The sequence below is a fragment of the Cryptotermes secundus genome, unplaced genomic scaffold (genome assembly GCF_002891405.2).
Source record: "Cryptotermes secundus unplaced genomic scaffold, Csec_1.0 scaffold757, whole genome shotgun sequence".
In the NCBI taxonomy this organism is placed as follows: domain Eukaryota; kingdom Metazoa; phylum Arthropoda; class Insecta; order Blattodea; family Kalotermitidae; genus Cryptotermes; species Cryptotermes secundus.
In genome coordinates, this window is record NW_019729905.1 from 182167 (window position 1) to 193197 (window position 11031).

General features: G+C 40.2%; 1 protein-coding gene across 6 annotated transcripts in view; it reads left to right on the top strand.

The window, feature by feature from the left end:
* The window catches only part of LOC111865798 (importin-13), a 72348-nt gene that overhangs the window by 3344 nt on the left and 57973 nt on the right, over positions 1–11031 (top strand). For all 6 annotated transcript variants that reach the window (XM_023854099.2, XM_023854094.2, XM_023854093.2 and 3 more), the window contains exons 2-3: positions 1727–1903; positions 6588–6755. In XM_023854099.2, the coding sequence (XP_023709867.1) occupies positions 1751–1903; positions 6588–6755 (321 nt within the window). In that variant the 5' untranslated portion in view covers positions 1727–1750. The remainder of the gene's footprint in view (positions 1–1726; positions 1904–6587; positions 6756–11031) is intronic.

Consider the following 11031-nt stretch of genomic DNA (forward strand, 5'->3'; position numbering starts at 1 on the left):
ATATAAAGTTCTCTTTTGCGTTTACAAGATGTCTTTATTCCTAAAGTGATCCAGTCACGTTGTGAAACAGGTGTCTGTTTGTTATCCTTTTTTTTTCCCTTTAAGATAATTCATATGACAGTATTTGTGCTAAGATTCAAATGGCTTTCCCGCACTAAAACTGTTGTAGAATTTAAATTTTAATAAGTATGAGGCCTCTCTATGTTTAATGTTCATATTGAAATAGGAACTGTTTGTTTACTTTTTGTGAATCACATTGCTATATTATAATTGCATCATTATGAAAGAAGTGGGGGATATTTCATTTACTCAAGGTACATTTTAAAACAGATTTTTGTACTGTAGTTTTTATGGTGAAATGAAAGAGGATGCATATAGTTTTATAGTTTTAAACTCACTTCCCAATTGAATGTAATCGTAGAGCTATAGGTGTAGATCATCAATCAAATGAAATGTATTTTAAATGTTCATTTATGTTGGAACAAGATTAAAGGAAGGAAAGAAGTGATAGCTTATAATAGAAGAGAGGTATTTACCCCCTCTTTTTCGTTACTTGCATACTATAGTTTATTGATTGATAGATTGAATTAGATAGAAAAAATGCCTAAAATACAATAATTATATAAACTTGCTGTCTCTTTTATGTACTGGGGGACTCAAAAGCATTTATATTGTTTCCAGGTCATTCTGTATGTAGCTCAAAACTTTATTTAACATCTTATGTGAGCAAGACTTATGTTTCAAGTATGACAGCTAAAATCCAGACTAATCTGGGACAAATCTCACCTGGGACATCAGATATTGTGACCAAAGTTTTTGTGGACTTCCCCAGTCATTCCAGGCAAATGCCAGGATCGTACCTCAGGCCATCACCACTTCCTTCCCCATCCTTTCCAGTTCATTATTCACCACTCATCCTTTCATACATTGTCATATATTATGAGATACTTACAGCCATGTTAACTAAAGCCTGAAATAAATCCATGCTTATTATTCATGTGTTTGTGGCATGCGGCAATGTAGTTGGTTAAGGCACTGCAACAAGCTTGGAGGTCCAATTGACCTAATCCTCTCAGCCTTGCTATGGCTCTGGGATTGACTCAGCCTCTAATAAATGAGTGCCAGGAATCTTCCTAGAGGTAAAGGGCTGTTGGCACATAAGACTGACAACCTCGCTGCCATCGATAGCATAGTTGGTTGAGGCACTGTGCTACAAGCTGGAATGTCATGGGTTCAAGTCCTTATGAGGTGAATTTTTCTTCAATTGACATAATCCTTCCAGCCACACTATGGCCCTGGGATTGACGCAGCCTTTAACAGAAATGAGTACCAAGGATCTTCCTGGAGGGTAAAATGCTGCCGGTGCATAAGGCTGACAACCTTACTGCCTTCTGTGAGCCAGTTGTCTAGAGAAAATGTGGGAGCCTTGTTGTCTCACAACCCTATGGGCCTTCACAACCTCCATCAGGGATAGCTTTACCTTTTTACCTTTTGCCTCACTGCCATCTGTGATCCAATTTTCTAGAAAATGTAGGGAGCCTCAGTGTCTCGCAACTCTATGGACCTCCATGGCTTGTTACAAGGATAGCTTTACCTTTTTATCATTCATGGGTTCTTCTCATTAACAGCAGTTCATAATTATTTTTCAACATTGTCAGAATATTTCTGGAAAATAGTGTTATTAGTGGTTGATATGAGAAAAATCACCATTTCATTCTGTTGACAGATCTGACTTGTGGCGAAGTTTAAAATGGAGTTCACAGCAGAAAATCTTGAGCATGCAGTGTTACAGTTTTACCACTCAGATTCTGCAGTACGAGGTCATGCTCATCAGTGGCTTACAGCTGCTCAGGCATCCCCAGAGGCATGGTGTTTTGTCTGGGAGTTGCTGCACCCAAGCAAGGTCATTACAGTTAACTAGTGAATTAATAAGAAATTGGGCTATTTAATCCTTTAGCCACAGATGTATTTTATGCTTGTTGTGAAGTTAAACGGAAGTTACTTTGAATTTACTTTATATAAAGTCATATCTTCTAGAATTTACCATGTTTTGTGGTAGAAATTAGTGGTGTTTTATAATGTCCTCTGTATTTCTGTTAAAATTCTGTGTTTCATCTGCTATGGAAAAGTGTATATCATCAGTTAGTGACATATACTACTGTGTCATCATTAGAAACTTAAGGGATTATAATTTGCTACACTTCCATTATTCCTGGGCCACTGGGAAATTCATATGTACATTTGCAGGAATTTTCTTCCTGCACAAAGTTGGATGCACACTGGTCCATAGAGTAGATGGAATTTAGCAGATTACATGGCATACCATTATAGGAGATAATACTCTTCTTAACTGCTGCAACCAGAATTTCAGGTTTCACATTATTTTAGGTAGGTTGGAGAGTATGAAACCATATAAAACTGGGCCTTGACAGATCCCACCTATAGGCTCGAACTTGTCGTCTTAAATATGTTGAAGATCATGACATGTATACTGAGTTTTTCCTTTGTACATCCAGTAACATGAGGAACTGACTCTCAGAGATCCATATACAGGGAGCGTTCCATATATAATGCCTCCTATTTTTTTTAATGGAAACTATAACAGATACAGAAAGCATAATAATGCAGTTAAATAGAGCAAGATTTCAGCTACTTACAGTTATTTTTCCACATAATCACCACCATTCGTTATGCACTTTTGCCAGCGATGAACAAGTGCCTGTATGCTGCGCCCATAAGAGTCTGCGCCAGCCAGCAGAGGCTAGCCACTTTCTTACAGCTGCAATGACAGCATCATTGTCGGGAAAATGTTGCCCATGTAGTCGATCTTTCATAGGCCCAAAGAGATGGAAGCCTGAAGGTGCTAAATCGGGACTATAAGGTGGATATGGTAGTACAGTCCAGCCAAACTTTGCAATGTGCGCGGTGGTTGTCAAACTGGTATGGGGTTTAGTGTTATCGTGTTGCAAGCGAAAGGTTGTCTGCTTCTCTGGCCTGACTCGGGTAATGCGGGCTTTCAGCTTAGTCAGCATCGTCTTGTAGCGTTCAGAATTGACAGTCTCACCAGGCTCCAGGAAATCCAACAAAATCACACCTCGCCTATCCCCAAATACTGTGCACATCACTTTCCCTGCCGATTGCTGTGTCTTGAACTTCTTTTCCCTTGGGGAATCCGGATGTCGCCACTCCGTGGACTGTCTTTTGGATTCCGGCTCGTAGTGGTGGCACTACGTCTCATCTCCAATGATGATGCTGTCCAGAAACTTGTCACCTTCAGCCTCCAACTGGTGTAACAGGTCCTGACAGACTTCCATTCGATGAGTTTTGTGGTCCTGTGTAAGCATCCATGGGACCCACCTGGAACAAACTTTGCAATAATCCAGCTTCCCCAACATCGTTTCCAGTGTATTACAGCCGATATTAAGCCGTGCACACAGTTCCCTGGTCATTATCTGCCGATCTGTACGGGTGAGCTGATCGAGGCACTGTTCATTGTGAGGAGTGGTAGCTGAGCAGAGACGTCCAGGGTGTGGCTTGTCGTGCACTTCACTTTCGTCACTGTTGAAACGCACTACCCACCGCCTCACTGTGCTGACATCCACTGTATCATCTCTGTACACCTTAGCAAGCGTCAGTGGATGTTAATGGGTGCAATTTGTTCGGCAGTGAGAAATTCAATATCACATCTCTGTTTCATACACACTTCTATGTCAGATCCCATTTTGGTAGACTGCTCTGCTGTCGCTATCTGTCGCACAACAACCAAACTAACAGTACATTGGCGGGAAGGGTCAACCTTTACTACAACACCACCAACATCCAGCTCAGACGTTACATATTAACACAAAAAAATAGGAGGTATTATATACAGAACGCCTTTTGTATATTCAGGTCTTGTAGTGAAATGCATTGAGAGCTTCTTCAAGAAAGAATAGTTTTTCTTCCACAAACCTTGAATAGTGATAGGTATACTCCATCTGTTGCGGGAACAAGAGGGTGTCATTGATCTATTGGTGACAGGCTGTTACTACATTTTATTTTCAGCATACCTCTCATATTAGTACATTGGTTGAAACTTGAAACACAATTCATCTTCATCATACTTTAGCTCCCACTGAGCATAGGGTATTGATAGAGTGTCCCCATCCCACACAGTTCTTGCTGAGTTGTTCAGTTTCTCCCCATGTCTTCCCAGCAGCTGAGGCTTTCTCATAATGTTCTCTGCTAACTCCTCTATGGCCTTCCTCTTTTCCTTTGCCGTTGTGGGTTCCACACCATAGCCTCCTCCTCGATTGCATTTGCCTTTTGAAGAGTTACGTCTGGTTACCTGTTCAATTATTTTTATTTCATTAGTCCGTTTCCATAGTTCATCATGCTTTATTATAACTGGCCATCTCACCTTTACCTTTCTATGGAAGCAGCGATTTGCAAAACTCAAACACAATTACTCAGCAAGATTGCCTGCACAAGGTATGGCATACCCTGGTTCATAGAGTGGATGGACTTCACCTGTTTTGATGAACTGGCTCTAAAATCATGTTATTGTTTTCATCCACTCTGCTTGTGGGTGGCTATTACAGTGTTCCTCATTACCGATCAAATTTTGTTCGTCTTTGAATCTTGACATACACCTGTATGTCTTGCTTTTAGCTTAAAGTATCTACATTGGCCAGTCATAACATGTCATGTGTTTCTGAAGCTGTTTCATTAAGTCTGAGACAAAACTTGATGCCAAATTTTTGTTCTCTAGAAGCATTCATTAAAAAAATTGTAGAACACAATGTCTGGACATAACTGAATACCTGATATATGTGACTGAACAATGTTGAGTACCATATGTGAGGCAATGGAATTATCCTGCCAACACCTGGATGGAAAAACTATTTTTTTAGCTTACTTTTCTTAATATGAAAAATGCAAGAAGTTCTGGGAAGAACTAATTGCCCTACTTTCCTATAATATGACACATACTGCATAGAAAATGATACATCCAGCTGTTGGAGATGGTGTTTTCTCTGCAGTGCACCCCAGAGTTGTCTAAAGAGGACAACTTCTGGCATCCAGGAATTTGGGGCAGGATGCCCAGACAGACAAACAGATGCCAAGGTGATCTCATAAGCCTTGTTTCCCCCTCCACTTTAAGGGCAGTGGGCTAAAGAGGAGGTTTATAACATTACCTTACTGTCTGTGTATCCCCCTCCACAGTTCCTGCAAGCCTGAAATTGTCCTCTTTGTGTAACTTGATGTTAAACCATAGAGAAAACACCATCTCCAACAGGTGTTCTTTTGGTAGCCTACTTTCCTTGTGTGTCTATCATTGCTAGGCAGTGGCTGGTAAACACGTTCCCATGGCAGTGAATACACATGCAACATTAGAAGAATTGCTAGCCATGTTGTTTTCTATGCAGTCTGTGTCAGATCAAAGGAATGTAAGCAACCAGTTCTTCCCACAACTTCTTGTTATTAGTGATGTCATTTCAAGAGCATCCTTACAGCTTTTGGGTACTACCCCATATGTATGAAATATTGTTCATAAGGTCAGTAATTACAGACATGGCAAAGGGTTGAAACACACTGATGCAAAATCCAGTAGATTTAATACAGAATCTGTACTTTGGCAGCAATTTCTTGCACTAAGATGCAGAAGCTGGTGCTGGTGCTGCCTCCACCACTCCTCATCCTCCTGCACCACCACCTCCCTTCCTTGTCCTAGTCTTACTGCTGCTGCTTTCACTGCTACTGCAACCCACCACCGTCTGTAGCATATTTAGAACTGCAAGACCCAGGAGGCTGGCTCAAGTTGTAATGCTTCTGAGTTGTCAGGAGATCACTAGTTTGACTCTTGGCCAGGAGACCAGCTATCCTGACAGGGTTTTCATCATTTTCCTCAGTTCCTCCAGGATAATACCTCAAATTATACCATGATCCCTCCTTCGCATTTCCTTTCAAATTCATTATTCATTATGTCATCTTGGCATGTGATGCTATATATACTGACATACAGATAACATTAAATAAAAATAAATGCAGTTGCCAGCAACAAGAAAAATTCTGACTTAAGTACGATTCTGCATTATGGCCCTTTGTGCATGAGCTAACCCTGAAGCTGAATTGGATTCTGTTGTCAAGTTGTAAACTTTGAATGTAATATTAATAATGCAAGATTTGTGGGTCCAGGAGCCCATGCAGTAGGGTAGTAGGCTTTATGAGTTCAGCCTGGAGTCAGGGTCTCATGACTCACTCAGAATTGTGAGTCAGAAAAACATGTCCATGGGTCTGGCAGGTTTCCGAACCGAGAATGACTGTGTTGGCAAAGATCAGCAGCAGTCTACCCATCTGACTGACTGACCAACCGACCTGGAAGTTCTTGTTCAATATCCGAGTTGCCTGCAGAATCTTGGTCCACCTCTCTCCAGAACCTTATGACAGAGGCCTAAAAATTCTGGACTGCTTTCTCCTTCTGATGGGTCTTTAAAACCAAACAAACATGCCAGAGAATGAATATAAGCGTCAGATATTGATGGTGGACGTTATTAATATTATTCATCCTTAAGTCAGTTTTTATTAAATGTTATTTCTGTTTGCAGTCAGCAGAAGTTCAGTTCTTTGCAGCGACGACTCTTCACACAAAGTTAGTTAAGTCATGGCATCAGGTCCCCCCTGAACAGTATGCATCTCTGAAGAAACAGCTGTTAGAAGCTATTGCAAGCTATTCAATTGGTCCCAAGATTGTTCTTAACCGCCTCTGTATTGCTGTGAGTATTGTAGACTAAGTGTTGACTATCATAACTTTGGGATAAAATACAGCTGGAAAATGAAGATAATTTTCAGACTAATTTTAGAGTCTTTGCTGGTAAATTAATTCATATAAAAATTATAGAAATTGCACTAAGAAATCATAATTATTGTATTGGATTTATGTTTTATATTTTAAATTTAATGGTATTAGAATTGAGCAAGGGCGTGAAACTGATCACTCACCTCCAGCTACTGCTGAGGTTAAGAAAATGTGGATCTGTACATCCACTCCCCCTACACCGAGCAAGAAACCAGGGAGAGCAAAATCCCCTTCTCTTATCCTCTGGTCCCTGTATAATTGTTATCCTGACTGACAGCTCATTGTGCCTAGCCACCTGCTCCTGCTGGATTCTTGCTCAGCTGATTTTCGACCCTGAAGATGAAGGTGATATGTTCCTCTGAAACGTTTGTTCATGTACGGACGACACGGCGCTATATCCTAGAAGATGGTAATTTTCATGTATATGGTAATTGTATTATGAGTGTTCATTAGTCTGGGTGAGCAGTTTGATGACTTCTTGCTGACAGGATGCAAGAGCAATGAGTGTAAAATCCTGCTTCCCTTGATATGCCTTTTGTATCTTCAGCCCACTGATGCCTTCAGTGAAAGTTTGGGTACCACCAGAATTCCATGGGTAAAGTTCACTTTCACTCTCAGATATATTGCCTTATCAGTTTCACTGTCCAAAATTATGTCCCTCTCAGAATCATATTCATTCCTTAAAATTTATTCCATTTTGAGAAAGGGAAAATTTATATTCTTTTGAGGCTAATGTCTCACTTTTGCCAAGGTGTAACAAGACTGTTATGGTTAGTGCCTGAGATTTTAGCTTCTGAAAGTGATCTGCTTTTTCCATGTGTTTCTTAATTTGTTTGGTTTGGCATTCTCAGCAGAAGTTACCCACTGATGTCACCAAAATATTTGAATATTTTACATTCACTTGCATTGCTTTAATAAGTTTTTCTCAATTGTGGTAATCTTCAAAACCGGGCACAGTACACTAAGCAATACCACATTTACTACACATTATATATTTTCCATAATTTTATGTTCTTTGAGCAAACTGTATAGCTCCATAAAGAGTTTTCATGTTTCTCAATTTATGGAACATGTGTAATTTTGTTGCAGTAGAGTTACTATGATCATACACTACAAGAAATTTGGGGATGGTACCTACTTTAGAAACCACTTAGAACCCCTAATACTTCTGAGAACATTCTGGATTGTCATTCTTAGGATATTCTCCATAATAATGCTCTGTTTGAGGAAAGCAAAATAAACTTATCACTGTGCCTATTCTGAATTCACTTTGTTTCTCAAACCACCTGATCCATTTTTTAATCAAAACTTCAAGTTAATGCAGCATCACAGAAAAGTTCAGAAAAGGTCAAAATGTGCATAAAATCATAGTGTACAGCCTTGCCTGCTCTACCCCCCCCCCTAAAAAAAAGGAAAAGAAAAAAAAGAAAACTTAAGTGTTTGTTTGTGGTCCGTTACCAGAATGCAGGGTAATATCATGACATGAAGGTAGCTAACAGATGTTTTGAAAATGTGGCACATTTCAGATATTTAGGAATGACAGTAACAAATCAAAACCTGATTCAGGAGGAAATTAAGAGGAGATTCAATTTGCATAATGCTTCCTACCGTTCAGTCCAGAACCTTTTGTCTTCTTGTCTCCTGTCTAAAAACATAAAAGTTAGAATGTACAAAACTATAATTTTGTCTATGGTTCTGTATGGGTGTGAAACTTGGACTCTGACATTAAGGGAGGAACATAGATTGAGGGTGTTTGAGAACAGGGTGCTGAGGACAATATTGTGACTGAAGAGAGATGAAGTGACGGGAAGTTGGAGAAAACTGCATAACTTGTACTCTTCACCAACTATAATTAGAATGAGGAAGTCAAGGAGGATGAGATGGGCAGGGCATGCAGTAAGAATGGAGGCAAAGAGGAATGCATATAGGATATTGGTGGGAAAGCCTGACAGAAAGAAGCCACAAGGAAGACCAAAATGTAGGTAGGTGGATAATGTTAAAATGGATCTTAGAGAGGATGGGATGGTATGGACTAGATCAATCTGATTCAAGATACGGATTGGTGGAAGGCTCCTGTGAACACTTTGATGAACCTTTGGGTTCCATAAAATGCTGGGAAATTCCTGAGTAGGTGCACAATTGGTGGCTTCTGAAGAAGGACTCAGCTCCATGAAGTTAGTTAGTTCCATCCAAAAATATGTTTTACTAACACAAACAGTCCCACCAGGCGCTAACCATATTGAAAGAAAGAAATTATTTAATTCCATAGTGGACCATAACCTTTGTTGTCTCTATCCTTGTACCTACAAGAACTGTATTATTTCAATCTGTCATACAACTGCTTGAATGTCGTGTTCACTAGTCTTTGTGCCTACATGTCCATCTCTTGATGAGTTGTTTTCACCATACGTAAACAGTCATGCTTCCAGCAATGCAAAATAGAACTAGCTGGAAACAAACAGTGGGCCAGGTCATTCTCAGTGAATCCAGAAAGGTCCCCACAAAACTGGAAATTTGCACCTGGAAGATGTCAGCTCTTTGTGTACTTCTTCTGCTGACAAGTGCTCACAGAATCATACTTACTTTCTTATGGGGCTGAGCCCTTCTTGAGGTGAAGCCAAATCTGCAGCTACTCAAGAATTTCCCAGCATTTTATGGAACCCAAAGATTCATTACTGTGTTCACAAGAGCCCTCCAATGGTCCCTATCCTGAGCTAGATCAATCCAATCCATAGCATCCCATCCTATCTCTCTAAGATCCATTTTAACACTTTGCGGTCCGGCAATTTAAGTATTTAAATCACCCTGCGGACCGGCATTTTTATACCTACTACCCTAACTTGTGCACTGTTCACTTTAAAAATTAATATAAAATCTCCTAATCAATTTTATGAACTAAAATTTTTTGAGAACACTTACCAATGCTTCTAGAAGTGCTTGAGGGTGTGATATTTCTTGAAACATTCCCCTCTGTGAAGTGGCATTACACAAAACTCGCAAATGTAGGCAGCCCTACTCCTTTTCTTGTGAATTGCGCAAACACGGCATTGCCTAGAAGGCTGCTTCCCCTTGAAATGTTCACTCTTCACAATTTTCATGAGGGTATGTTTCCTCATATCACCCGAGAGTCGCCCTGGGGGGTCAAAATGAGGCCTGCATGGGGTGGAAGTAGACGGCCCCAGTCATACTAAGACTGTGTCTGCCGCCAGTTCTGCCGCCACCATGTGGTCTGTAGCCCAGGCTTTTGCCACATTCAGCAGAAATGCCTTGTATTTCAATTTTGAATGAGGGTTTAGATTTTTGAAAACCAAAAATGAATTGAAAATGGCACAATATATAAGCCACAAGGCAACTTTCTTTGTCCACTTTACTGTTTTCCGAGGAAGAGAATAATAGGCCAAGTACTGATCGGCTCTATCAACTCCCTTCATGAACATATTATACTTGGAAATACAAACAGGCTTCTTTACCTGTCCATATCTCCTTTGAACATCAACCATGCTCGAATTGTGAATTGTGGAAATCATATTCACAACACGAGTATCCCTCTAGGACTGAAGGAGAATATCCCCCTTCCTCCTGAATGTGATTTCACCACATTTCAAGGATTTACATTCCTCTTTCAGATCTGGAGGAAGGCCTCTGTTCACCCTAATTGTTCCACAAACACGTACTTTTCTTGAAAATAGGTGTTCTGCAGTTGCCACACTGTTATAATAATTGTCTTGATAAACATGGTAATTTTGATCAATATAGGGTTCCAAAATGGAAAGAATAGTTTCTTGTAATTTCTTTCCTTCGCCAGAATAAATTTCTAAATTTCCAATATAGCCTGAAGTGCTTTCAGTAACTACACGAACAAGTAGGCCATAAAGAAAGCAGTCTTCTGGGATTTGGCACCGTGTATATGTGGTGTTAACCGACGTTTCGGAGGAACGTATCACCTCCATCTTCAGGGTAGAAGAAAAAATATAAGAAATCTGCAAGCGAAGAGACTTAAATAGTATCCAGCAGTGCATCCAATTCACAATGGGAACTGAAACTGAAGGCCACCTACCCTTCCTGGATATAGATATTTACAGGAGACCCGACAGTTCCTTGGGCCATAGAGTGTACCACAAATCCACCCATACAAACCTGTACCTTAATGCTGCATCCCACCACCACCCTTCCAACAAGCAAGCTGCACTTTC